Source organism: Diceros bicornis, chromosome 6, assembly GCF_020826845.1.
Source record: "Diceros bicornis minor isolate mBicDic1 chromosome 6, mDicBic1.mat.cur, whole genome shotgun sequence".
NCBI classification, from domain to species: domain Eukaryota; kingdom Metazoa; phylum Chordata; class Mammalia; order Perissodactyla; family Rhinocerotidae; genus Diceros; species Diceros bicornis.
This window is the reverse complement of record NC_080745.1, coordinates 69553125-69576694: the sequence shown is the minus strand read 5'-3', so window position 1 is coordinate 69576694 and position 23570 is coordinate 69553125. Positions and strand designations below refer to the sequence as shown.

The 23570-nt window shown below is 42.5% G+C and overlaps 1 protein-coding gene across 1 annotated transcript in view; it reads right to left on the bottom strand.

The window, feature by feature from the left end:
- Positions 1-23298, bottom strand: part of SORCS3 (sortilin related VPS10 domain containing receptor 3) — a 405148-nt gene extending 381850 nt beyond the window's left edge. The window contains exons 1-2 of the mRNA XM_058544381.1: positions 23248-23298; positions 12443-12510 (exon numbers count right to left, since the gene is read on the bottom strand). Of these exons, the coding sequence (XP_058400364.1) occupies positions 12443-12510; positions 23248-23298 (119 nt within the window). The remainder of the gene's footprint in view (positions 1-12442; positions 12511-23247) is intronic.
- Between the last annotated feature and the right edge of the window lie 272 nt (positions 23299-23570).

Here is a 23570-nt window from a genome sequence, read left to right as displayed (position 1 = left end):
CTCAGCCCAGATAATAGTCTACAATGAATAACCACCCTATATAAGAAGAATGAGTGAGAATTTATGGATGATTAAGAGCATTGTATCTGTATCTCCAGATGAGGTGGTGGGGAGGGTGAATTCCAAAAAATAAGAATTTTAGAGACTATATCTGATCAATCACAACATCATCATTTATGAAGACTCTATTGGGACTATGGTACATTGTCTAAAGTTCAAGAGAACAGATGTGGAAATGCAATGCCCAGGACTGAGATAGTGCTCACTAACTAAATGTTGAATTTAAAACTGTCTGGGGAAGCAGCATGGCCAAGTGAGACAAGCATGGACTTTGGAGTTTTACAGACCTGAGGTCAAACTTCATCTCCATTCCCTGAGGGCTATCAGAATTTTGGATTCATCATCCACTAATGTGGAATAAAATCCTTGCAAGGTTGTTATAAGTGATACGTCTATGCATAAAACTCCTAGCACATTCTGACATATAATAAATGACAGTCTTTTAAATCAATAGTACAATTGAAGTGATGTTCTTTAAAAATTTGCATATTTTAAGTATAAGTCAGCTTTACATTAGAATTCATCAGAAAACGTGGTATCTGTGAAGGCTATTGATCTGGTATTCCCAGAACTCTTTCTTAGCTTTCTTCTAGTGGCGCCAGTAGGAATGAAAAAGGCAGCCAGCCTAGGCCAGGAAATTCTCACCATTGAACACAGTTAAAGCTTTGACTACTTGATTCAAGTGGTCCCTTCAATTTTCTCTCAGGAATTTAAATCACAGAGAAGGTTTTTGCTGTATGACAGCAGCTTACTAGATAGTAGAGCCGTGACATCCAGTTATGTGTTCCCTGGAGATGTAGAGAATAGAGCCGTGACATGCCACGGTCCCTGGAAATGCCTAGGATTTTGTCATTCCCAAAATTTTGTTGTTATCTCTTCCTCCAAATGTCGAGCCATCCCAGTATCCTTCCAACAAGTCTTATATCTTGCCTAAGATAGTGATGATTTCTGTTTCTTGCAACCAAAAATTATGAATAGAAAGCCTTCTAAATTCAACTGGAAACCATTCCCGACTTGTTGTGCTCTCTGACCCCCAGAGATCCCAGGTTCCCAGCTACCAACTCACCCTCACAGAGTTTATCTCAAGCACAACTCCATGGAGAGCAGCATCTTATGACCATTCTCTTGTGGCACCACTCTCTAAAGTCAACGTTAATTGCCCAATTAAACAAGCCTGATGCTGACAGAACGTAAGCTAATTAATAAGTGCTAGAGCTCATTCCAATTATTAACCTTTACGGTTGTCATTGATAAAGATGAGGGTGCAACTATGGATTTCTGAGTGAATGACTGCGCTTGTCATTCTGAGCCAACCATAGGAAAATGAGTAAGAGGGAAAGAAGTTATGCTGGGGGGAAGATTCCGCAAAACAAGTTTCCATGGACCTTTCAGAAACAAAGATGGCCATAAAGTCTTTTAGGTAAGTGGTTACATAACAATGAAGTGGGAAGCTCTTTAAAACTGTAAGTTCATTGATCTTGACCCCCAAAATAGATGCAGTAGTTGTGGAATAAGTCCCAGGAAACTGACTTTCCTTATATTTCCCAGGTGATTCTCATGATCCACCGGAATTGAAAATCATTTAGACAAATATCCAAGGAAATCCACTCCTAGTGCCCAAAGTAGTCCCTTGGCCATAGATCTCTTAGGAAATATAAGTGGTTGCTGAGCTAGAAAGGCCAGGAAAGAGTGATTAGTGACTTCACAGCAGGAGCACGGTGCTGCTGAGAATCGGGGAACATGATTTGGGTCCAGATCTGAAATCACTGACCACCAACCCATCTGAGACCTTAGTTTATCCATCTGTAAAATAGAATGTTCAATTATACAGGCCTCAGACTCCTCCTAGAAATATGCGACATGCCATGCATTCACATGGGCAATAACGACAAATATTAGACCAGTTTAAGAGATTAGTACCATTGAAAGGGCGATCTTTTAAAAGATAAACTCTATGGATTGCATTTGAAGACTTGACTTTAGCTTTAACTTGGGCACAAAACATTTGGAAGCAACAAGAAGATGTGAAATATTTCTTTTGTAAGTTCAGCGATTCCTGAAAAGAAACCTCACAGAAATGAGGTAGAGAGAAGATGCCTTTTCACAGTTTATTGCTCCCCAAATAATGTCTTTGTGGGGAAGCTGCTAGAAGCTACCCAACGACATTTACAGTCTATGTCCAATAAAGTAATTGGCCACCAAACGATGAGAAAGTATATACGAAAGCTTCACTACCTACACTTTATAGTCATTATATATATGAGCGGGAATGTGGTATGTAAAAATTCACTCTCCTATAAACTTGGAAATAGATAGGCTCTGTGAATTGAAAAATTTCCTCTTTTTTGGCTTCAAACCACATTCCAAGGGCCCACCTATCATAGTTTTACACACGTGGACATCTGGCAGGGAAATAAATTAAGGCTTACCTTAGAGAGTAGGGAAACACATCCATTTATAAAAGTTATTTTAGAAGGGACTGTCTGATCCTGTTTACTTATTAACTTTGTTAGAAGGCTAATGAATCTACTGCTGAGAAAATGAGAGGGAGCTCAGGCTGTGGAAAGAGATGGGCAGAACTTCACGCCCCTTCTCCAAATGGTGGGGTTATTTATGATTGTGATAAAATGGCACTGCATTTGGAGGAAAGGGGAAGCAACATAAAACAACAATCAACAGACACAATCCATACAAAAGTGTTACATTCTCTCAGCCACTGGACAAAAATCAAGATTTACACAAGTCCAGGTCCTGCCTAGTGGAAGAAAAAAGACTAGGCCATAAAAAGAACCCCTCTTTCCCATAACAAATAGGAAAACATTAAATCTGTAATCCAGATATGCTTCTCCAGAGTTCTCATTTCTCTATTCTCTAGCAAAGTGAGATGTCTGAGGGCTCAATATTTAGGGCAAACTCCTTTCTTATTCTATTCTTTTTTTTTTTAAACAAAAACTTTCATAGATGGAATGATGCCCTCTGTGTTTAATGAATTTAAATTAAGTACTTTGGACAGGTGTTCTGGCTAATACCTGCCAATTGGCTACTAACCATCAGTGAATAGCACGTCAGCAGAGTGTACTTATGTTGTTGACATGACCAGATTTTTTAAGGAAAGTGGCTGTGCTCAGGACTTGGGCTGTTACCCATTGAGCACCATAAATCCTGTGGGCTTCCTGTTTGACTTCCCAGGTTGGTAGAGTCTATGGACTTGGAGTTGAAAGAGACTTGAGAAATCATTCCAACTAGCACCTTTATTTAGGAAACAAGGATGGCATGAGCAATCCAACTAATTAGTAACTGAGATGGGCCTAGTACCCAAGCTTCCTCTGAGCTCAGGTTCCGGATCCTACCTGAAGATTAGAATCAATCCTATATATATATATATATATATATCCTGAGTGACTACCAGCCTTACTAAATCAGAATCTCTTGGGTAGGGCCCAGGAATCTAGATTTTTAACACATTCCACAAGTAATTCTGAGGATACATCAAGTTTGAGAAACATGCATGACCCCACCCTGCCTTCCATGATAATTACTCAGGTGGTAACAAAGCTCTTCAATGGACTTAGATCCCATAGCTGCATTAAAAAGAAAATAACCAGTAATGGATGAGTTAACTCAACACTAGGTTAGGGAAACTGAAAATCAGATTGTGCTTTGCATCCTGCACCCAAAATCATCATAATCATCTGGCATAGGAAAATTAAGAAATATATTAAGCTTCCCCTTTTGCCACGCATAGACGAGTATCTAAAGGAGAAGACTCCAGAATGTTATCTCAATAGAAATGTATCATTTCCAGGCATTATGTACTTGGGATTCTAGATGTGTTCTGCACCCCATTCTCCACTCCATCCACAGCTGTCATCTGGAGCCTGGTAGAAGCTGCTGGGCTAGGAGGATATGGGCCTATCAACAAATAATTATTATATTAAGTACTAACTAGATTGCAGGCATTTCGCATTCCATGCATTATCTCACTGAGTCCTCATAAAACTTCCATGAGATAGGTCTTATTGTCACTTCATTATATGGATAAGCAAACTGAGGCTTAGAGAAATGAAAACATTGCTCAAAGTGATGCAGCTAGTAAGCAGTAGAGCTGGGATTCACATCCAGGCAATTTGAATCCAGGACCCACTACACATATTCAATCCTGTTTGTTACCAGATGTTTCTGAAATCTATGGGAACTACTGGTATATGAAATCACCTTTCTTCTAAATAGTTTCACATAATAATGGATACATAAGAAATATAAATGTTTTATATTAAACAGCGAAACACAATATATGTGTCACATTGATCATTCTCTAATTCATTCCTAGAATCGCTTTGCAGACCTTTATGGAGTGATGTGGGGGTGATAATATAAATATAAGTATTCCTACAGTAGGGCCACTCATTGCAGAACGCACTGTATTTTGTATATACATATATTCTTACATGTGCCTGATGTTGTTTCCTATGTATATTAATCTTATCTCTCAACCAAACTAAACATTCCTTGAGGATACCAATCATGACATACATATTCTGCATCTCCCATCAATGAGCACAGGGCTGCTTACATAATGAAAGCTCAATTAATATCTGCTCAATTGAATGCTCCGTGACCCATTCAGGAGTTTTCACCAGATTTATTACCACTAAAAGCAAATAGAAGAAGGCCCCAGTTCTAGAGGGAGAATTTCATGGCCTGTATCAGCCCAGCCTTCGGGACCTCACATATGAAGAGCCTAGCGAATAGGATGGGAAGCTTTTAATTAACAGTCCAGCAAAAAAAAAAAAAAAAAAGTCATTCCAATCTGCAGTTTTGTTTCCATTAATTCACTCAGATTCAGCAGGAATTCCACTAAGGAATTGGGGTGAGCAGCTGTAGAGGGAGGGAAGCACATAAATAAATCACGAGTGTCATTAAAATTTGTAAACCAATAACTTCTGGGAAGTTTTAGCAATTATTATTGGGTTTTCTTGGCAAACAAAAATTAATAAATCCAAAAGGTCTCCATTTTCAATTAAAAAAAAATAACAACAACTTCCCCTAGAAAGGTCACTGACAGAACAATTAGGGGAGGAAATAAATGGTCTAGACAACAGCTTGCAAACCAGAGGAAAAGTCACAGGATTCCCCAGTGGCAGGAGGATGAGACAACTCAATACGAGGAAAGTGACAGAGGCTGGGGCTGGTGTTGGTTTGAGGCTACTAGAACTTCAGTTCAGTTCTCCAAGCCCTTATTTAGTGCAGCCCAAGTGCTAGGCATTGTAGATCCAAAAACAAGAAAGACACATGGTCCCTGAGAGGCCACAAGCTGGGAACAAATCACCAACACACCATAAGGATGTGACACTAGCAGAGAGCAGAGGAGGGGCACCCCACCCAGGGAGGAGGGTCAGGGAAGGCGTCTAGGAGGATGTGCCCAGGAAGTGGTCCCCTCCATAAACACCCTAACCAGGCACTCCTCAATCGGAAGTCCCATTGCCCTGTGGGCCCTTAGGCCAGGCATACAAGAGGAATGGCTGAGCAGCCTAGTTACTTTTCTAAGAGCAGAATGTCTCTCATAGTGCTAGGCTAGGGGTGGATGAGACAGAGCAAGAGAGGAGAGAGAACTGAGGGGAAGTAGCAATGGAGGGGGATCATCCACTGCAAAGAATTCTTGGTTGCTCTTATGCCTAGACAATTGCAAATTCATTTCACTCTCTGAGCAACCCTAATCTAATAGGAAATCCAGAGTAAAGCTCCTGTGGAGATCTTACACCTGATCAGAAGCTGACCACTCAAAGACCTTTGCTAGAGAACTTTGCTTGGGATGGACAGATGGAAGCTGGAAAACTGCTTGCTAACTAATATCCCTCCAGAAACCATTACCCTAAAAAAAATGATTTTTTGCTGGTGGGGGGTGGGGGGCGCCCCGGTGGCATAGTGGTTAAGTTTGTGCATTCTGCTTCGGCGGCCCGGGGTTCACAGGTTCAGATCCCCGGCATGGACCTAAGTGCTGCTATCAAGCCATGCTGTGGCAGGCGTCCCATGTATAAAGTAGAGGAAGATGGGCATGGATGTTAGCCCAGGGCCAATCTTCCTCAGCAAAAAGAGGAAGATTGGCAACAGACATTAGCTCAGGGCTAATCTTCCTCACAAAAAAAAAAAAAAAGATTTTTGAGGAAAGACTAATGTGTTTATCAGTCTAAGTGTTAATGTTTAAGGCATATAGAACTGAGTCCAAGAAGTAATTTGTCAGTCAGAAACATAAATCTCAACCATGACATGTTCAAATCTAAAAGACTCAAAAACCTCAAGCAGTGGACTAATTGGCCTTATTATCATAGCTTCTACTTCTAGGAAAAAATGGCATCCTTGCTCCCAACTCGAGGACCAAGAATGCCACCAAATGAGGCAGAGATACGCACACCTGTGTGTGCAGAGGGACATGAAGATGCCACCAAAGCATGCTGTTGTTACAGAAATGAGCAGGAAAGTGGCCCCATCTTTGAGTCCATGACATCTGCAACCATTTGACACTGGCCTACTTTCAGTGGGAATGGATGAGACATGAAGCACAGGGTTATCTCTATCCGGCAGCAGGGTTTCCATTTAGGAGGACATGTGACACGGTGGAAGGAGTCCCAGATCGGGCGCCAGGGTGTGCTCCTAATCTCAGACTTACGACCCAGGAAACTCAGCGACAGTGTCTTCCTCTCCCAGAACCCACATCCCTATCTCTGAAATGATAAGGTTCTATGGTTCAAGGAGAAGCATTTGCTGCCATCCTTTCCAGCTCTGTTTCTTTGACTCTAGAGTCAACAGCTAGGCTTATTTCAGAATTACCAAGAATCACAGTTCAAAGACCTGAAAGTTTTGGGGACTACTCTTTGATTTCTGTGGACAGATTTACATATTCCTCCTCCCATTTTAGACTATCAGAGTTTTGATATGGTCAGCTCTTGAACACTGCACATATTCCAAGTACCATAATATTACAAGATAATTCCCTTCCAGAACAGTGGCAGCAAAAGTAAATTTTTTACCTTTTGCCCTTTGATAAAACAGGTATGCATCTCTATGGAGAAAAAAAGTCACCCCTAAAATGAACTGACAATATTTGAAAAGCAGAGAACTAGACTTCCATTGTGCAAAGCAGCATCCACTAGCCATACGTAACTCAAGCACTCACAATGTGAGTCCAAATTAAGACATGCCATTGTGTGAAACACACATTGGATTTCAAAGACTTACTAGAAAAAAAGAATGCAAGATAGCTCATTAATAGTTTTTTATTGGTTACATATTGAAATGATAGTTTTATATAACTTGGTAAATAGTTTTATATAACTTGGTAAAAGAAAATATATTAATAAAATTAATTTCCCCTGTTTCTTTTCACATTCTTGGCTACTGGAAAATTAAAAATTACATATGTGGCAGAGCCAGCCCGGTGGTGCAAGTGGTTAAGTGCGCCTGCTCTGCTGCAGTGGCCCGGGGGTTCACAGGTTCGGATTCCAGGCATGCACCGACGCACCAATTGGCAAGCCACGCTGTGGCAGCATCCCATATAAAGTGGAGGAAGATGGGTGCGGATGTTAGCCCAGGGCCAGTCTTCCTCAGCAAAAAAAAGAGGAGGATTGGTAGATGTTAGTGCAGGGCTGATCTTCCTCACCAAAAAAAAAAAAAAAATTACCTATGTGGCTCAGATATATTTCTAACTGGATGGCACTGGACTAGAGAGCATGCATCTCAATTGCAAAAGGAATATTTTAGCCCAGCGGTTGAAATCCCAGCCCAATTACTCTATAGCTATTTTCCCACTCGGGTTTTCTCCCTCTGCCACTTTCTGTGTCATTATATTCTCCTACCCATAAAAATATGTCTTATTCTTGAGGACTCCACAAATCCACTCTCAGGGTAGCATCAGGCTCAGTACACAAGATGAAATGAGCACAGATTTAAGTAGCCAGATAGGCCTGGATCCCCTCACTGATTAGCTGTATGATCTGGGGCAAGTCATTTAACCTCTGCAATACTCAATGTTTTCATCTGTAAAATGGGGCCAGTGATACCCAACTCTCAAGTTTGTTGTACATGATAGAATAAGACAGCTTAGGCAAAAGAACTGGCATAGAGAAGTAGTTCAATTACTGGGGGATTACATGACGATGACTAACTCTTCTTGAGCATTTTCCATATAGGCAGTGTATGCCAGGCACTTTTTAAGGCAGTTTACACATTTTATTTCATTGAAATCTCATTACTATTCTATAAGGTAGGTGCTAGTGTAATCTTCCTTGTACAGATAAGGGAATGGAGGCACGGAGAGGTGAAAACACTTGTTCAAGGTCACTCAGTGGCTAAGTGGAGAAGCGTGGACTTGAACCCAGGCCATCAGTCCCAGAGCTTTCATTCTTAATTACTTTGATGAAGAGGAAGCTGATTGATTGATGCTGAGCCTCCTGATCTTGACTCATCTGTCCTTCCTGGGTCAGCCTTCTATAAAGTTGATTAGAGTTGGGCCCAATATCACTCTTGATTGATGTGCAACCTCCAAATTTGACACACTATGGACTGAAAATACCCTGAAAGTGAAGCCCTGGGGCTTCTTAAAAAAGTCAGTCCCCAACCTCATCAATTCTATAAGCTTTAAATCCTATATGTAATATGTTCTTTGACAAAGGGATGACAACAGATGATTGTCTAAATAGCCAGTTTATGCAGCCATCCTTGTGTTGGTAGAGAAAAAATGTTGAGCACTCCAGTATCACAGCACCAAGGAATTCCAGAAAGAATGTTACAAGGACACAAAATCCTGCTATAGTACTGATTGCTTTTAAAGAGCCTTTTGTCTATTTAGAGGTGGATGGCCTCTGAATTATTAATCCAGTGTGGCAAATAATTATATCACACTGTAACCTGGCAGAGAGTATCATCTTGTCATGACAGCTGCTATGCCAGGCTCCTCTGGTGTACAAAAAATTGAAGAAGAATCACCAAATTCAATCTCAACTTGGTTAAGTACATTGGGCTAAATCATGAAACGGAAAGGGTGCACATTTAGTATTTTTTCTCTTTAGTATTCTTTCTTCTCAGTATTAGTAAGGAAGATCATAGTGCTCTAGGCTCTAACTGTAAAATACATCATCATTATCAGTATAGAAAAGAGGATGGGAGACACAGATCTGTAGGGGATGAGTGGGGAAGATAATAAAAAGTTATAAGATACCTTGTGAGGCCCCAGAAAGCTGAAAAATCCCCACAAAGTTTAGGAAGAGTCGTTTTCCTCAATTATATCTGCTCAGGGATTCCTAAGCTGAGATTTATCAGACCTATGAACCTTCTGTAGCACAACACAAAAATACATTCACATATAACATTTATCTAGAAGGAAAGCCCATAATATCCACCAGCTTTTCAAATCTCTAAAAGGTCACACCATATGGAATCTGTTATCTGTAAACTACGCTCTGAGTAACTCCCTTTGGTTTGGCCCCTTCTGTGAACCTGATGAGTCTCCACATTCTTCCAATCTGGTCCAACACCCAGCTGCTCTCTCTGCCTTCTGCTTGACTCCTTTCTCTCCTGCAGCCCAGCCTTGCCTGGACTTTTCCCTGTGACAGGGACATTTTTCCACTTTTCATTTGCCCAATTGCATCGTGCCCATCATTCTAACACCCAGCTCAGAGAATCTCATCTACAAAAGAATGTCTTTGACTAGGTAGAAATTGATATTCCAATTCCCCACAATCAGCACAAGAGACAACATTCTAAATCACTCTTCTCCTCTCCCTAACCTCCTGCCACCTCTCTTGAAGATCTCTGCTAATTCCCAGATAACACAGAATACATCCCCTTGGTGCCCTACAATTTCCATCCCATGGATCCCCTGCATCAATAGATCATTATAAACAAAGTCAATAATGGAATGAAAACTATACAAACACACAGGGTTATAATAATAATTCATTATTACAAATGAGTAAGCACTTCCTACATGTGAGTTACTGTCCTGTTTGTACACTTACTATTTCATTGAATCCTGACAGTCCATCCATTAATTTATTCACTGAGCAAACATTTATTAAGTACCTCCTGTGTGCCAGAAACTGTTCTAGGTGCTGAGGATACAGTATTGAACTAAAACAGAAAAAATTCTCTCTCTCTACAAGCTTAGATGCAAGTAGGTGTAGGTAGACAATAAATAAACTAGTAGGTAGATATTTAGCATGCTGGAGGGTGATGAGTACTAAGGAGGAAAGTGCAGCCAAGTGATGGACTGGGAAGTCCTGGGGAAATGCCTCACTGACCAGGTGAACAGAGAGGGGAAGAAAGTAAGAGGTCACCCTGATCTCCAGGAGAAAAGAGCTCAGGTGGAGGAAAGAGCCGAGTGTAGGGGCTCTGGGGAAGGGAGGTTGGTGTGTTTGAGGAAGAGCAAGGACAATGTGGCTGCAGCAAAGGTAGGTTCTATACTATCTCCAATTTACATTCAGGGAAACTGAGACTTGGAGGGAAAGTGAAGTGGGTTGAATTGTGGCAGCCCTAGGAAACTGGTACACAGATGTTAAGTAAAGTGTGCAAAGCTACAGACCTCTTTGGGTGGGCAAACTGGGACTTGAATCCTGGCAACTGGACATCAGTGTATCCTTAGGGCCACTCGGCTGTCTCCTGTCTTTGGTACACACCAGTGAATATACTGGCTTTTATCACCATGTGGCATACATGTTATCACTTAAAGGCCTCTAGAATTAAGCACTTGGCCTAGGCTCCCTGGCTTTGCCTGGCCCACTCTTAGAACAAGCCAAACCTTTCCTGAAACATGGGCTGCCATGTATAGCTGTTTCTCATTGTAAGGACAGGATTTTATGGCTTGTTTCATTATTTGCACCAAGAAAACAGCATAGGAGTCAGGCTTAAAGGGTCCCCACAGCATCACTGTGATTGGGCCTGAGGGCAAGGTTTCTGTGGATCTAATTCCCTGGGAGTCCCACATGAGTGGAAACAGGCATGCTTTCATCTATTAGAGGCATCCTGGTTACTTACACCTCTGCCAGTTTTCACTGAGCAGCAAAATTAGGTTTTGGACATCCTGTGCAAATGGAGGCAGGCCTCAGTCGATATGAGCAATTAACCCCTAAATCTTTAATAAATGATGTGACTGCTCCCCTTTCCTGGGAGAGAGGCTCTGGCTAGTCCTCTGCAAACAAACAGGTCAGACGAAGATTAAGCAAGGTGCAGAGATACACACGCCCCAGAGCCCTCTGCTCCAAGACTCCAGGAAACCCTCAGGACAGGGTTCTGGGATGAGGACACAGCCACGTGAATGGTGTTTTGTGACAGCATCCTCCCAGTGTTTACAAATGACAAAGCAAATGGGATAGATACACAGCCCTCTTGAGTCCCATGGACATAATAAGCACAGATCGTGAAGTGCCGGCTCACAGCAGCTGATGAAACTTGCTGTCACCCTTTGTGACTGCCGGCAGTGTGGCTGTGAGCACAAGTGTGCGTGTGCGTGTGTGTGTGCGTGTGAGGAGGTATATGGAAGCATGAGTGTGCGGGTGTGCCCTGTCCAGAAAAACTTCTAGGTTCATGGCTTCATTCAAGCCCTCTCTAACTTAGTCCACATCCTTCTCCCTGTCCCACCGGCCCAGAGTCCAATTGGGGCTGACCTACCCAGCAGGTGCAATGGGCACAGTGCCTAGGGGTGCTTACCATACTTTCAGGGGTCCACAAAAATGCTTTCATTTCTTTTAAAGTCAAAACAAAAAAATGAACTTGGAGGCTGAAAAAATGTTTTAATATACTACACTAATATACTTGTCTTCATACTGATGCAGTCATAAAATATATATTTTAATATTATTTTAGGCAGGAAGGAGCCCACAAAGGCAAAAGTGCCCAGGGATCACGGGATCACAAAAGCCATCACATGGACCTGATTCCCATGCGTGGCTGTTCACATAAGTACGGCCAGCTCAAGAACCACAGCAGCCTACACACAAAAGGACTGGAAATAGTCCTTGGGCCAAGACTCAGATACAGGGCAAGAATCCCTCCCACAGCAGGCTCCCTGATCCACGGCTGCTCTGTGTTTCAGGCATACTCGTCTGATCTCTCTAACCAGACCTGTGTTCATCAAGTAGAATGAGACACTGCAAGAATGCAGAAGCAACAACAATGCCAAGGGGAATGTGTGACAGGCTCCAAAAGAGATCAGCAGAGTGCTAACGGAATTCACAGATGGAGGCCATCAGTTCCACCTGGGGCATTAAAGAGGGCTTCCAGGAGGAGGACGTCTCCTGCTCCTTCCAAAACATGCCGCGCAGCTGCTTAGCTGGCACTCCTCATGCGAGCCCAGCCAGAGTAGCTAGTTAAGAATCTCTAATCCACTTACCTCCAAAGTGAACTCTCAGTCACGCTCCCCAGGTTGAAGTCATACAGCTTCGTCAGGATAAGTATAACCTGCGAGGGGGATGAGGCAGGGGGCAAAGAGGAACAAAAGGGAAAAAAAGGAAGCTTACTTTAGTTTGTGTAACAATACACAGTGCATCTCAAATCACCCAGAGGAGGGTTTAGTATTTATCTGTTGAGTTGAAGGGTATTATAGGATCAAGCAAGGGAAAAAAATTATTAATTTAATGCATTCCCGTAACTGGTAGCATTTATTTTAATCCTGACAATGCTTTGCATTCGAAATAAAACATGCCAACAGGAATTAACTGGGTGTCAGCAGTTGTTCCTCCACATCTTTCCTCCTTCAAGGTCAGGCACAGGCTGGCTGGCTCTGTTCACTCATATGGCCACCCAGAGATCAGAGGATAGGCTTCCTTTTGATCTGGAGATGATTCTGACTTACAGACTTGGACCCAACAGGGTAAGAAGGAACTGAGCCTGATTCTATCCATCTACAGAGGGGTTCAAAGAGATTTTGTGTTTCCATTAGTAGGGCCTCAGCAGCCATAAATACTTGAATGGCAGGCAGGCCCAGTCCCCAACATCCTCTGATGCCATCTACCATGTGGCATCTGTCCCCATTATGAAGTAAGCAAGTCATTGGATTCCACTGGACTCCAGAACCACTTTCCTGACTCCAGTTGAAATTAAGGACCCCGGAAGGAAGCTGCACATGTCAGAGAGCTGGAGCTGCCTGTAATAGGGTTAAGCAGTTTTCTGAAATGGTCTTGGGCTGGTCAGTCTGGTCCCACGCCCTTTAAACTTCTCCAGCTGGGGTCTTGGATATCAGACGTTTCCCTGCCGGCTCCTCATGCGCCTGGGCAGTGGCTTAGGCACAAGTCCTATCTACAAGGATGCTAAGCACATGCACCTGAATCGATTTTAATCAAAACGCAGGTGCCTGATATACAGCCCTGCCTGCACGCGTGATAATCCAGTTACACATAATTGTGTTTATCCAAATTTAATGCACAACTCATTTCACTTTCTTAGCTCCTTCCCATTCCACGATTTACTTCCTCCAGTTCATTTGCACAGCAGCCATTAAACTCTTTCTGAGATAATGAATTTCTGCTACCAAGATGGGACTTTCCCATTCTAGGTAGCCATTTAAGATTAAAGAAAAACAATCAGCCATTATATTGAACATTTTATGGCATTTAACTGACGACAAAACACTCATTTTGAGATTTATTCTCATCCAGCACCCCATGGGGTTGGTCAGCGTCATTTCCATTTCTTTTATGTAAACAAAGAATAAATTAGAGGCAAGAATGTGACCATGATGGGTCAAAGACAGTCTACGGCAAAGTCGGTTTGGGACGTTCAACTTCCCTGCACGGCCATGACTGGAGGACTCATAAGTCTCCTCTCAGATTGCATCCTATGATGGGGAGTGGTGGGTTGGCAAGAAACAGCCAAGCCAAGAGAAACATCAACGGCATGGCTATTTGTAGAACGGTAGAATCTACCAAGCTACCTGTCCTATTAGCATGACTCAACAGCAAGGAGTGTGTATCGTATGCAAAGAATTGTTGTCCACAGTTACTCAGTGGTCCTTGCCTCTCCCATCCATGCATAGTTTCCTCATTTGTTAAAGTCAAGGGCTAATGAAGGCAAGGGACTTCTCCACACCCTCCCCAACCAAATGCCTAGCAATGTGCCAATAATTCCTGTTTGTTGAATTAAGACATATACACACACGTGCACACACAACAGACTTCTTCTCCCCTTCATTTTACCTTCTTTCGTCTACAAAGTCATTCTCATTCTCAGGTAAAACTATGGGTGGCTACGTGTAGGTCATCCCAAATTCTGGAAAAACAAACTCAAAATTATGCTTTTCTAGAAACAGGTCAGAACACCCACTTATAGCTCTGCAGGAGCAAGTCAGACCACTTCATTTTCTCCCAACATCAAGTCTTCAGGGATGTCAAACAATCTCCAAAATGTGCAAAGTCCACATAGACAGAAGACAGAGATGTTGGGGGTAAGAATTCCACTTAATTAATAGAGCTTCTAACAAACAACTGGGTCTGGAAAACCCTTCTAAAAACCCAGAGTCATTCTCATTCTATCAGTCTCCTTACCCAATGCTTGGACCACTCTCCTTCTTTCCTTGCCTCCCTCCATCTTGTCTGTCCTTAGTATGTTTCTTGTGTATCTAATCTCATCTTGGTGTCTGCTTGGCAGATCCAGACAAACACATCCTTCCACCTCTATGAATATTATTTCTGCCTTATTGGTAGATAGTTTTAATTTTGCCTCTAATTCATGTGCTTTCTTAGTTAGAAATCTTTACTGGCTCCCTCTCCTAAGGATGATATCCACACTCCTTAGCCTGGTATTGTAAGGCACTGCACCATCTGGCCCACCACTCACTCCTCCAACCACTCTTCCATAGCTCTCAAGAAACTGTCCTCTGCTTTAGCAATCCAAGTTTCTCAAGGTGCTTCAAATAAGCCAAACCCGTTCTCACATCTCTGCTTTCTTTCTTTCATACTGTATTGTTGTATAACTGTCTGTGTCTAGTCCTTCTATTACCACCTGCACGTGCCTGCCTGTTGTTTGAGAAATAGCTCAAAATCCACCTTCTTCAGGCAGCCTCCCAAGACTACCCTAGTCATCAAAGTTTACATAATTTGCTTCTGGATGTCACATGAGTTGCCTTCTCAACTAGATTCCAAACAACTTGAGGCGGGGTTCATGTTTTGTACTTCTGTCTCCCTGACAGTCAGGCTCAGCATGTCAAAGGTTCTTACAAATCATCATTTTTGAGTCAATGAAAGATAATAGTGTTTTGGTGGTAAATCACAGTCTTCAGAAGCAGATTATATTAATCTAATCTATTACCCTCACTTTACAGATGAGGAAACTGAGGCACAGAGAGAGAAAGTGACTCAAGTTACAGTCTCAATGACATGTGACCTTGACCACGCGCCCAGGGCACTGTTCTTCCTACTCCACGAGTAAAGCTGGAGCCTAACAGGCATTTGTTAATGCAGACTCCCTGACCCCACTCCCAGCAAGTTTGACTTGGTGGGTCCTGGGTAGTTTTCAGAAATCTTCTTGTGGCAATGGGAGGACCACACTTTGAGAAACACTCCACCATACCAGGATTCCTCTCGTATTTCTGTGCTGCAATGACACCACCCTTCCACCTGGCTGAGATCCTGATCTAGAAAAGCATCCCTTTCTTTAAATTGAGCTTAACCCTACAAAGAAAGCAAGCAGTAGGAGACGTACGAGAAAGATGTCTCAGCAAAGTCACCCCAGCATTCCTCAAAGGAAAGGTTCAAACACTGAGAATTAGGGGCTGGAGCTTCCTTTCCCCAGGAGCCAGCACAGAAGGACAATAATAGGACTATGAAGAGATGATTACGTAACCTTGAGCCTTAAGACATTCTGTGCCAAGAAAACAAAACAAAAAGCAAAAGAAAGCCTGCCCACCCCTGGCTTCTCTCATCACTCAGAGCCTTCCAAAGGCCACCAGGGAGGAGGGAATCACTAGGGAAGAACACAAAAAGCAGATGCAGTAAACCCACCTGACAAGCTCCAGGCTGCTGGGCAAGCACCGAGAACAGAAAGAGAAGATGCGAGCGTGCCTCAGGAATCACCAGTGGATGCAGGTGACATGCAGGAAGGGAAGGGGCTAGTCCCAGATCCATAGCAAAGCCTGACTTGACTCTTCGCCAGCAGATGCCTCCAGATGAGAGTGGGTAGTCAAACTCAAAGAAGGAAAAGCCGGGAGCAAACGTTAATTGAACCCCTACTATGTGCTAAATATTACACTGGGTGCTTCTCAATCTTCACAACAAATTGTTGAGACTGAGCAAGTGTTATATAATATCCCCATTTCATAGATGAGGAAACTGAGTCCTAAAAGCAAAGCAATTTGCCCCCCCGAGGCACAAAACTAGCAAGAGACAGAGCCAGCATTCCCACCCAGGGCTCTATGACTCATCCATGCTTGTTCTGCTCCAATGCAGTGCTCCTCCATTCAGCAAATGTTTAGGTGAGCTTGTGTGCAAGGCAATGAGCAGCAACACAGAGAGGAAGAAAGCATACCCTTGCCCTGAAGGAGTTTATCATTCATTCATGAATTCCACAAATTGTTACCGAGCACTTCTTATGTGAATTAGAAAGGCATCTGTTAAACTCTGGGAATCAGGGAGAGGTCCAGAGCTCAAGGCCCAGGAGTAAAGATAACTTTCGATTTCTTTGTTATTGGAGAAAGAAATAGAAAACAGAGATATGTAATGAGAAAAGAACTAGACAAATTGTTGGGAGACCCAGGTTTGTCAAATAAGCTTTGTCAAATAAGTACCTTTTTGACCTACCTGGCTAAAATCCTGGGGGGATTTTAGACAGCAGGAGAAATGAAAATAAATTGGAATAATTCATGAGTAAATAGCACTTCTCTCTTAATATAAGCTATACACATACAGATACACATACGGAGTAGTAGAGAAGTCCCTAGATATATATGTGTGTGTGTATATAAACATAGCTAGAAAAGCTCATATATATTTATGAATATATATATACACACACACATATATACACACATATAACCTTAAATTGCCATCTGACATCTTCTCTAGAATAACACTCTGCTCATGCATCTCTTATAGTTTTTAACACATTGGGTTAATGTGACTTCTCTATATGTCTGTCTTGTCTGGTAGACTGTGACCTCTTTGGTTGACTGTGACCTCAGAAATCAGGTCTCATTCACTCTGCATCCTCATTGCCCAGCACAAGGCCTGACACACGGCAGGTACCATACAAAGTTCATTGAATGATTTACAAATGTACGACAACAAAAGAATGGATGAGATGATAAATATATGAAAGAGATGCAGATAATGTGCTATAAGAGTTGAAAAGAGGAAGCAATTAAGTCCAGAAAATGTGTTCAGCACAGTCTTCATGAAGGAGAGATTATATGAGCCGGGACTTAAAGTATGGTAAGACTTCAGATATACTAAAATGGAGCTCTCTCGCTTGCTTGCTTTCTTTCTCTCTCTCTCTCTTTCTTCCTTTCTATTTTTTAATTAAGCAGGGATAGATAGAAAAAAAGCAGGGGGGAAGGGTGCCATTCCAGTTATAAGAAACAGCAGGCAGATAGGGCAGCACAGGCCATTAGGGGCAAGAGCGGTCATGTGTTGTGTGCAATGTCATGTGTACGCAAGCCACTCGGAGACACAGTCAGACTGTGCCAGGTGGGAAAGAAAGCACAAAAGAAATGGCGTCATGCGAGAAGGGCAGAGGAAGCCCAACCTGTGGTCAAATATGGGTTGACAAAAAGTTTTCTAAGAGTGAAGAGACTGATAACAATGAAGGACTACATTATAGCAAGGACTTACTATGTATATATACATATATAATATATACATAATATATAACAAATAATATATACACTAGAGGACTGTATTATAATAAGAGACTTACTATGTGTATATATATAATATATACATAATATATAATAAATAATATGTATATATTAGGGAGCTATATTATAAAAGAGGTTGTGTATATACAAAATGCATAATATATATAACAAACAATATATATATATCAAGGGACTATATTATAACAAGGGACTTATATAATAAGGTGACAATAAGGGACATTGCTGGCCACTTACAAAATCACTTGGCGCTGTCTTTGTTGAGCAGCTACCTCCAATTTTCTTGTCCTTAGGCATCTAGTGTCTTCTGCTGCCCCCGGATGCTCAGGCCAGCCCTCAGCTGAACCGCCTAACCTTTAGGCACACACGATGCCAGTAACTAATGTCTTTATTTCTCATTTCCCCTTCTCTCTTCCATTCACCTACTCCTTCTTTATGCCAAGCACAGCATGAGATTCTTGGTGATACAGTGATCAAAAGAGAAACGGTTCCTGTCCTCATGAAATGTATAGTCTGCCTTAACCTCTGCCTTCCAGGATTATCTGTATTTGAACTAAGGAGTCCAAGTCTCTGGCAGGGTTGGGGAGAGTGATATTTGGGGGCAAGGGAGCTTTCTACACTCTTCCAAACCTGATTCCCATGTGAGAGGAGGTACCCACACTCAGAACTGCAGACAAAGAAGTTTCAGTCCCCATTCCACCTGAGAACTCTTCTAAAGGTCCCTGTGTCTAAATTTACTACCCCACTGGGTCCAGCCGTCTGCCTCCTGGATGGGGTTTGCACAGCAGCCTGGAGAGAACAGAGCATTTGCAACCAGAGAGCTGCACACAAAACCCAATCTTCCCATATGCTACTGTGTGAGCCTAAGCAACTTATTTATGTTTTCAGAATCTGCTCCAATTTCCTAAAATGGGGATAATGACACACTTCTCCTTGCCAACCTCACAGGGTTGTCAATTCAAATCATATAAGGGAAGCTGACCTGCTTTATAAGCTGTACTATGCAAATATGAGTTATTAATATGGTAATTATTCTTCAGAAGACAAGAGTTCCAAGTAACCCTTATTTGGTGGGGGGAAAGGGAGAATACAGATTCTAGAGTTGCTAAGCTCCTTCTAAAATATACCCATCCATTCTAGACCCCAAGTGCAACACAGGAGGCTGCAAATCAGAACTAGTGTGTTCACCTGGCTCCTCAGGTGAACTCAGCTTCAGAAAGAAGGCAGGAAGCCGCAGGAGATTCCTGTCCTCTGAAAGGATAATGCATAATCTGCAAATTCATAAATCACTAGGACGCTTTCGCCGGTGAGCACATTCAGTGAAGTGAGGACCTTTAACGTCTATAACATTGTACGCTGAAGGAAAATTACTTTAGTTCATTAAGCCTTCCTGAAATCTGGGTGCCTTTAAATCCATGACGTTCTCTGCACATCCCTCTCCAGTACCCCACCTCTTCCCACCTCATTCCAGCCCCTACCTGATAGTTCTTTGTTTCCAGCCAATTGGAATAGGGACAGTAGCTTTCTTTTCCAGAAGTAGTTGACAACAGTAACATAACAAGGTTGCTAAAACATACTCCTTGTGGACCGCCTACAAGAGTGTATTTTTCAATCTCAGCAGAGTCTGAATCCTAGCTTCCTCTTCCCACCTCAGGGAGCATTGCCCCTGGGAACAGAAATTGAACATTTATAGTCCACAGCCCTAGTTCACAGCACAAGTGATCCCCAGGACAAGAAGATCTGGGCACCAATTGGCTATCCAGAACTGTGCTAGGTGTGTGCCAAATTCAGAATAATATCAACAGTGCTCCCTGCCGATTATGAGTTTATAATCTAGCTGAGAGGACAAGGAAATAATACAAGAGATACCAACCTTGTCATATATAATTTATGGAATTGCACAAAATTGTTACCCCCTTCTCTGATATTTTTAAGGGTATATCATCAACTCTGTTGCTCAAGATAGAACCTCAGCATGACCGTTGATTGCTCCCTCATCCCACACATAGCAAGACAAACACTGAGTCTTCTGGAATGTGTTTGTGTCCACCATATCATCCAGTTTCAGGTCCTCATCATTTTTTCATTCATTCGCTAACCAAATATGTATGGAATGCTTCCTGTTTGCCAAGTGCCGTGGATTCAGCAATGACAAAAACAAACCAGCTTCTTTGCCTACATGAAGTTTATATTCTGGCATGAGAGATACACAAACAAGTAGGTAAATGACATAGTAGTCAGATGATGGTGAGTGCTATGGGGAAAAAATAAACAGAAGGAGAAGAGTAAGTGCTAATATGTAGGGGTGGTCTGGAGTATGCAGGTTGCAACAGTAAGTAAGGAGGCCAGAAAAGTCCTCTATGGAAAACTGACACTCGAGTAAAATCCTGAATGAGGATTGAGTCATGTGGCTATCTGTGTAATAAACATTACAGGCAGAGGAAGCAGTGAATGCAAAGATTCCCAAGGCAGGAGTTTGCCTGGCATATCCAAGGAAAGCAAGGAGGCCAATGAGGCTGGAGCTGAGAGAGAGGGAGAGTAGGAAGAGATGAGGTCAGGGAGATATTGGGGGGCTTAGATCTTGCTAGGACTTGTGAACCACTATAAGGACTCCAGCTCTTACTCTGAGTGAGATGGGTAGCCACTGGAGGATTTGAATAGAGGACTTCGGTTTTAACAGGATCACTCTTGTTGCTGTGTTGAGAAAAGAAGTGAGGGAACAAAAAAAGAGTATGATCCTCTTGTAAGCATCTAGGTGAAATATGGTTGGGTTAGACCAGAGCAACAGCAGTGGACGGGAAAAGGGATGGGATCTCAATGCATTTTGCAGATATTACCAAGAAGATTTGCTGACAAATTGGATGTGTGATGTGAACAAAAGAGAATAGTCAAGGATGACTCTCAGAGTTTGGGACTAAGCAACTGGAAGTAGAGAGTTGCCATTTTATGAGATGAAAACTGTAGGAAAAGGAGGATTGGAGGAAAGGTTAGAAGTTTAGCTTTGGACATTAAGATTGAGATGGCTAAGAGATATTCAAATGGAGAAGTCAAATAACCGGATAAACGAGTCTGGAGCTCAGGGAAGAGCATCTAGGCTAGAAATATCAATTTGGGAGTTGTCAGTGATTAGATAGTATCTAAAGACATGAGACTAGATTAGATCACCAGGAGATGAAGTTTGGATAGAGTAGAGACATGAGAACTGAAAGCTGGGGCATTTCGGCATTTATAGGTCAGGGAAATGAAGAAGGGAATCCAGTGTGCATTTGGACTCCTCACAATTGGCACAGTGGATATTTGTGTCCTGCATGAATGCTCACCAATGGTATTTCCTACAGAGGAGACTCTCAATAATCAGATGAACAAGATGGTGTCTGTTGAGGCCAGTAAGCCTCTTTCCTGCTACCCCTGTGTTTGCTCTGTGGGCTCCTGCATAAAGTGGCCACTGTGACAGAGATGGAGGCTTTTCCTAGGCTTAACATGGACTTCTCTTCACCAAGGCTAATGTGGACATTATCACTGCTGAGTTCCCAACCTTCCAATGCCAGAACCAATATGTCCAGCTGATCCTCAACATGGCACCCGGCAGCAGGTTGGCTACAGCAAACCCCTCCCATCACATAACAGGAGCAATTTCTTCTCATTGGAATTGCTTTCCCTGCCTGCAGTGATTATGCTAGAATTAAAATCTTTCAATTTCAGAATGCCTTATTCACTGCCATGGTATCCCACACAACATTACCTCTAACAAAGGAACTCATTTCATAGCAAATGAAGTGCAGTAATGGGCATGTCCATGGAATTCACTGTTTTTACCACAAACTTCCTTACCCAGAAGCAGCTGGCCTGATACAATGGTTGAATGGACTTTCAAAGACTCAGTGAGCGCACTAGCTGGGAGCCAACATCCTGTGAGGTTGTGGTGCTGTCCTCCAGGATGTGGATTCAACCAATAAAGGGTCAAAATACAAAGGTCTGAGAACCAAGTGGCAAAAGTGGAAGTGGTTCTCTCATTATTAGACCCAATAAGCCATCACAGAATAATTTTTTCACGTCTCCACAAATTTTGGCTCTGTTGATAGAGAAATCTTGGTTCCTAAGGAGAAAATTGTCACCAAGAGACAAAACACCTGTTCCAATGAACTGGAAGCTGAAACTCACACCCAGCTACTTTGAGTTTCTCATACTACTGTTGAACCAACAGGAAAATAGGGGTTACTTATGAATAGGGGGTGGAAACGAATATTTACAGTAGCTAAAGGGGTAAACTCTTGGCCCACATCCTTGCCTATGTATTGTAGGTAACGAGGACCCCAAGAATTGTATTTCTAAGACTCTACTATCATCTGGTTTCCAGTTTGATTCTGTCAATGGGGGGAACTAATGGGGACCAGTAGAAGGAGAAGAAGCTACTCTCTTTACACTTCTGTTTTCTGGTGACAGCACAACAGCAACAACAGAGCTGGCGGCAGCAGCGGCAGTGGTGCTGGGTCTCAGGGAAACGAAGTACAGGCTTCTGGATGCCTGCTCACGCAGCTCAGCACACACAGCAGGAATCTGGGTGGGAGAGACCCTTGGCCTCTTGTACTGTTTTTTCTCCTCCTGTGCAGGGATGTAATGATTTCTGCAGTGACCAATCTTTGAGCAATGTTGCCTGTCTCTTTCTTGTTCCCCCAGCCTTTCCAGCACTCCTGTAATCAATTCCTGAATTCAATATCTTCTCTTAGAAATATCTAGAGTCAGAGACCCTCACCGACACAGAATGGTCTGTGAGATTAGAGGAAACCCAGGAGGGTGTGTGTTCTGGAAGCCAAGTTAAGAAAGTGTTTCGAGGAAGAAGGAGTGATCAGCGATGTGATATACTGCTGACAGTTCATGTACAAGAAAGATTGAGAATGGACCACTGGATTAGCTACTAGGCGAACTACAGAGGCCTTCAAAGGAACTAGTTTATTTAATTTATGATCTTCACCCCTCTTCCATCCTTACACTGGAATGACCTTTCTAAAGCAAAGATCAAATCCTGTTACCGATTGTCAAATAATCTTTAGTGGCTTCACGCTGTCTTTAAGATCTTAACCAAATTCCTCAGCATGGCATAAAAGGTCTTTCTCAACCTGGCCCCAACTGACATTTTAAACCTCTCCTAGAGCCACTTCCCCAAAATGACATCTATATTCTAGCCAAACCGGAATTCCCTTATTTCTCCCTGTTCCACACTCCCACTTTTGCACAAGCTCTTTTCTCTCCTCTGAAAGCCCTTCTCCCATTCTCCACCTGATGATCTTCTCATTCTTCAAGGCCCAGCTCAACAATCAACACTGATGTCTTACCTGTCCTCCAAGATTCCCCCTTAATCCATGTTCCCCCATCTTGTTGCACATGCTTCCAGCTATGCTACCCATCAGATTATAATTTTCTACTTGTATATGAATCTCCACCATTAGGGCATGTGCTCCTTCAGGATAGGGACCTTGTTCTTCTATTATTGTACTACAAGAGTATTATTAGCTCTTCCTTGACATGGTGCCTATTAACCAACAGAGATACAACACATACATTGAATTGAAAGTGTTCCCATAGGTGTTCAAAGGACATTGGTGTGGGCTGGTGTGAACAAGACATGCTCATGAGGGAGAGAGGCATAAGTGAGGTC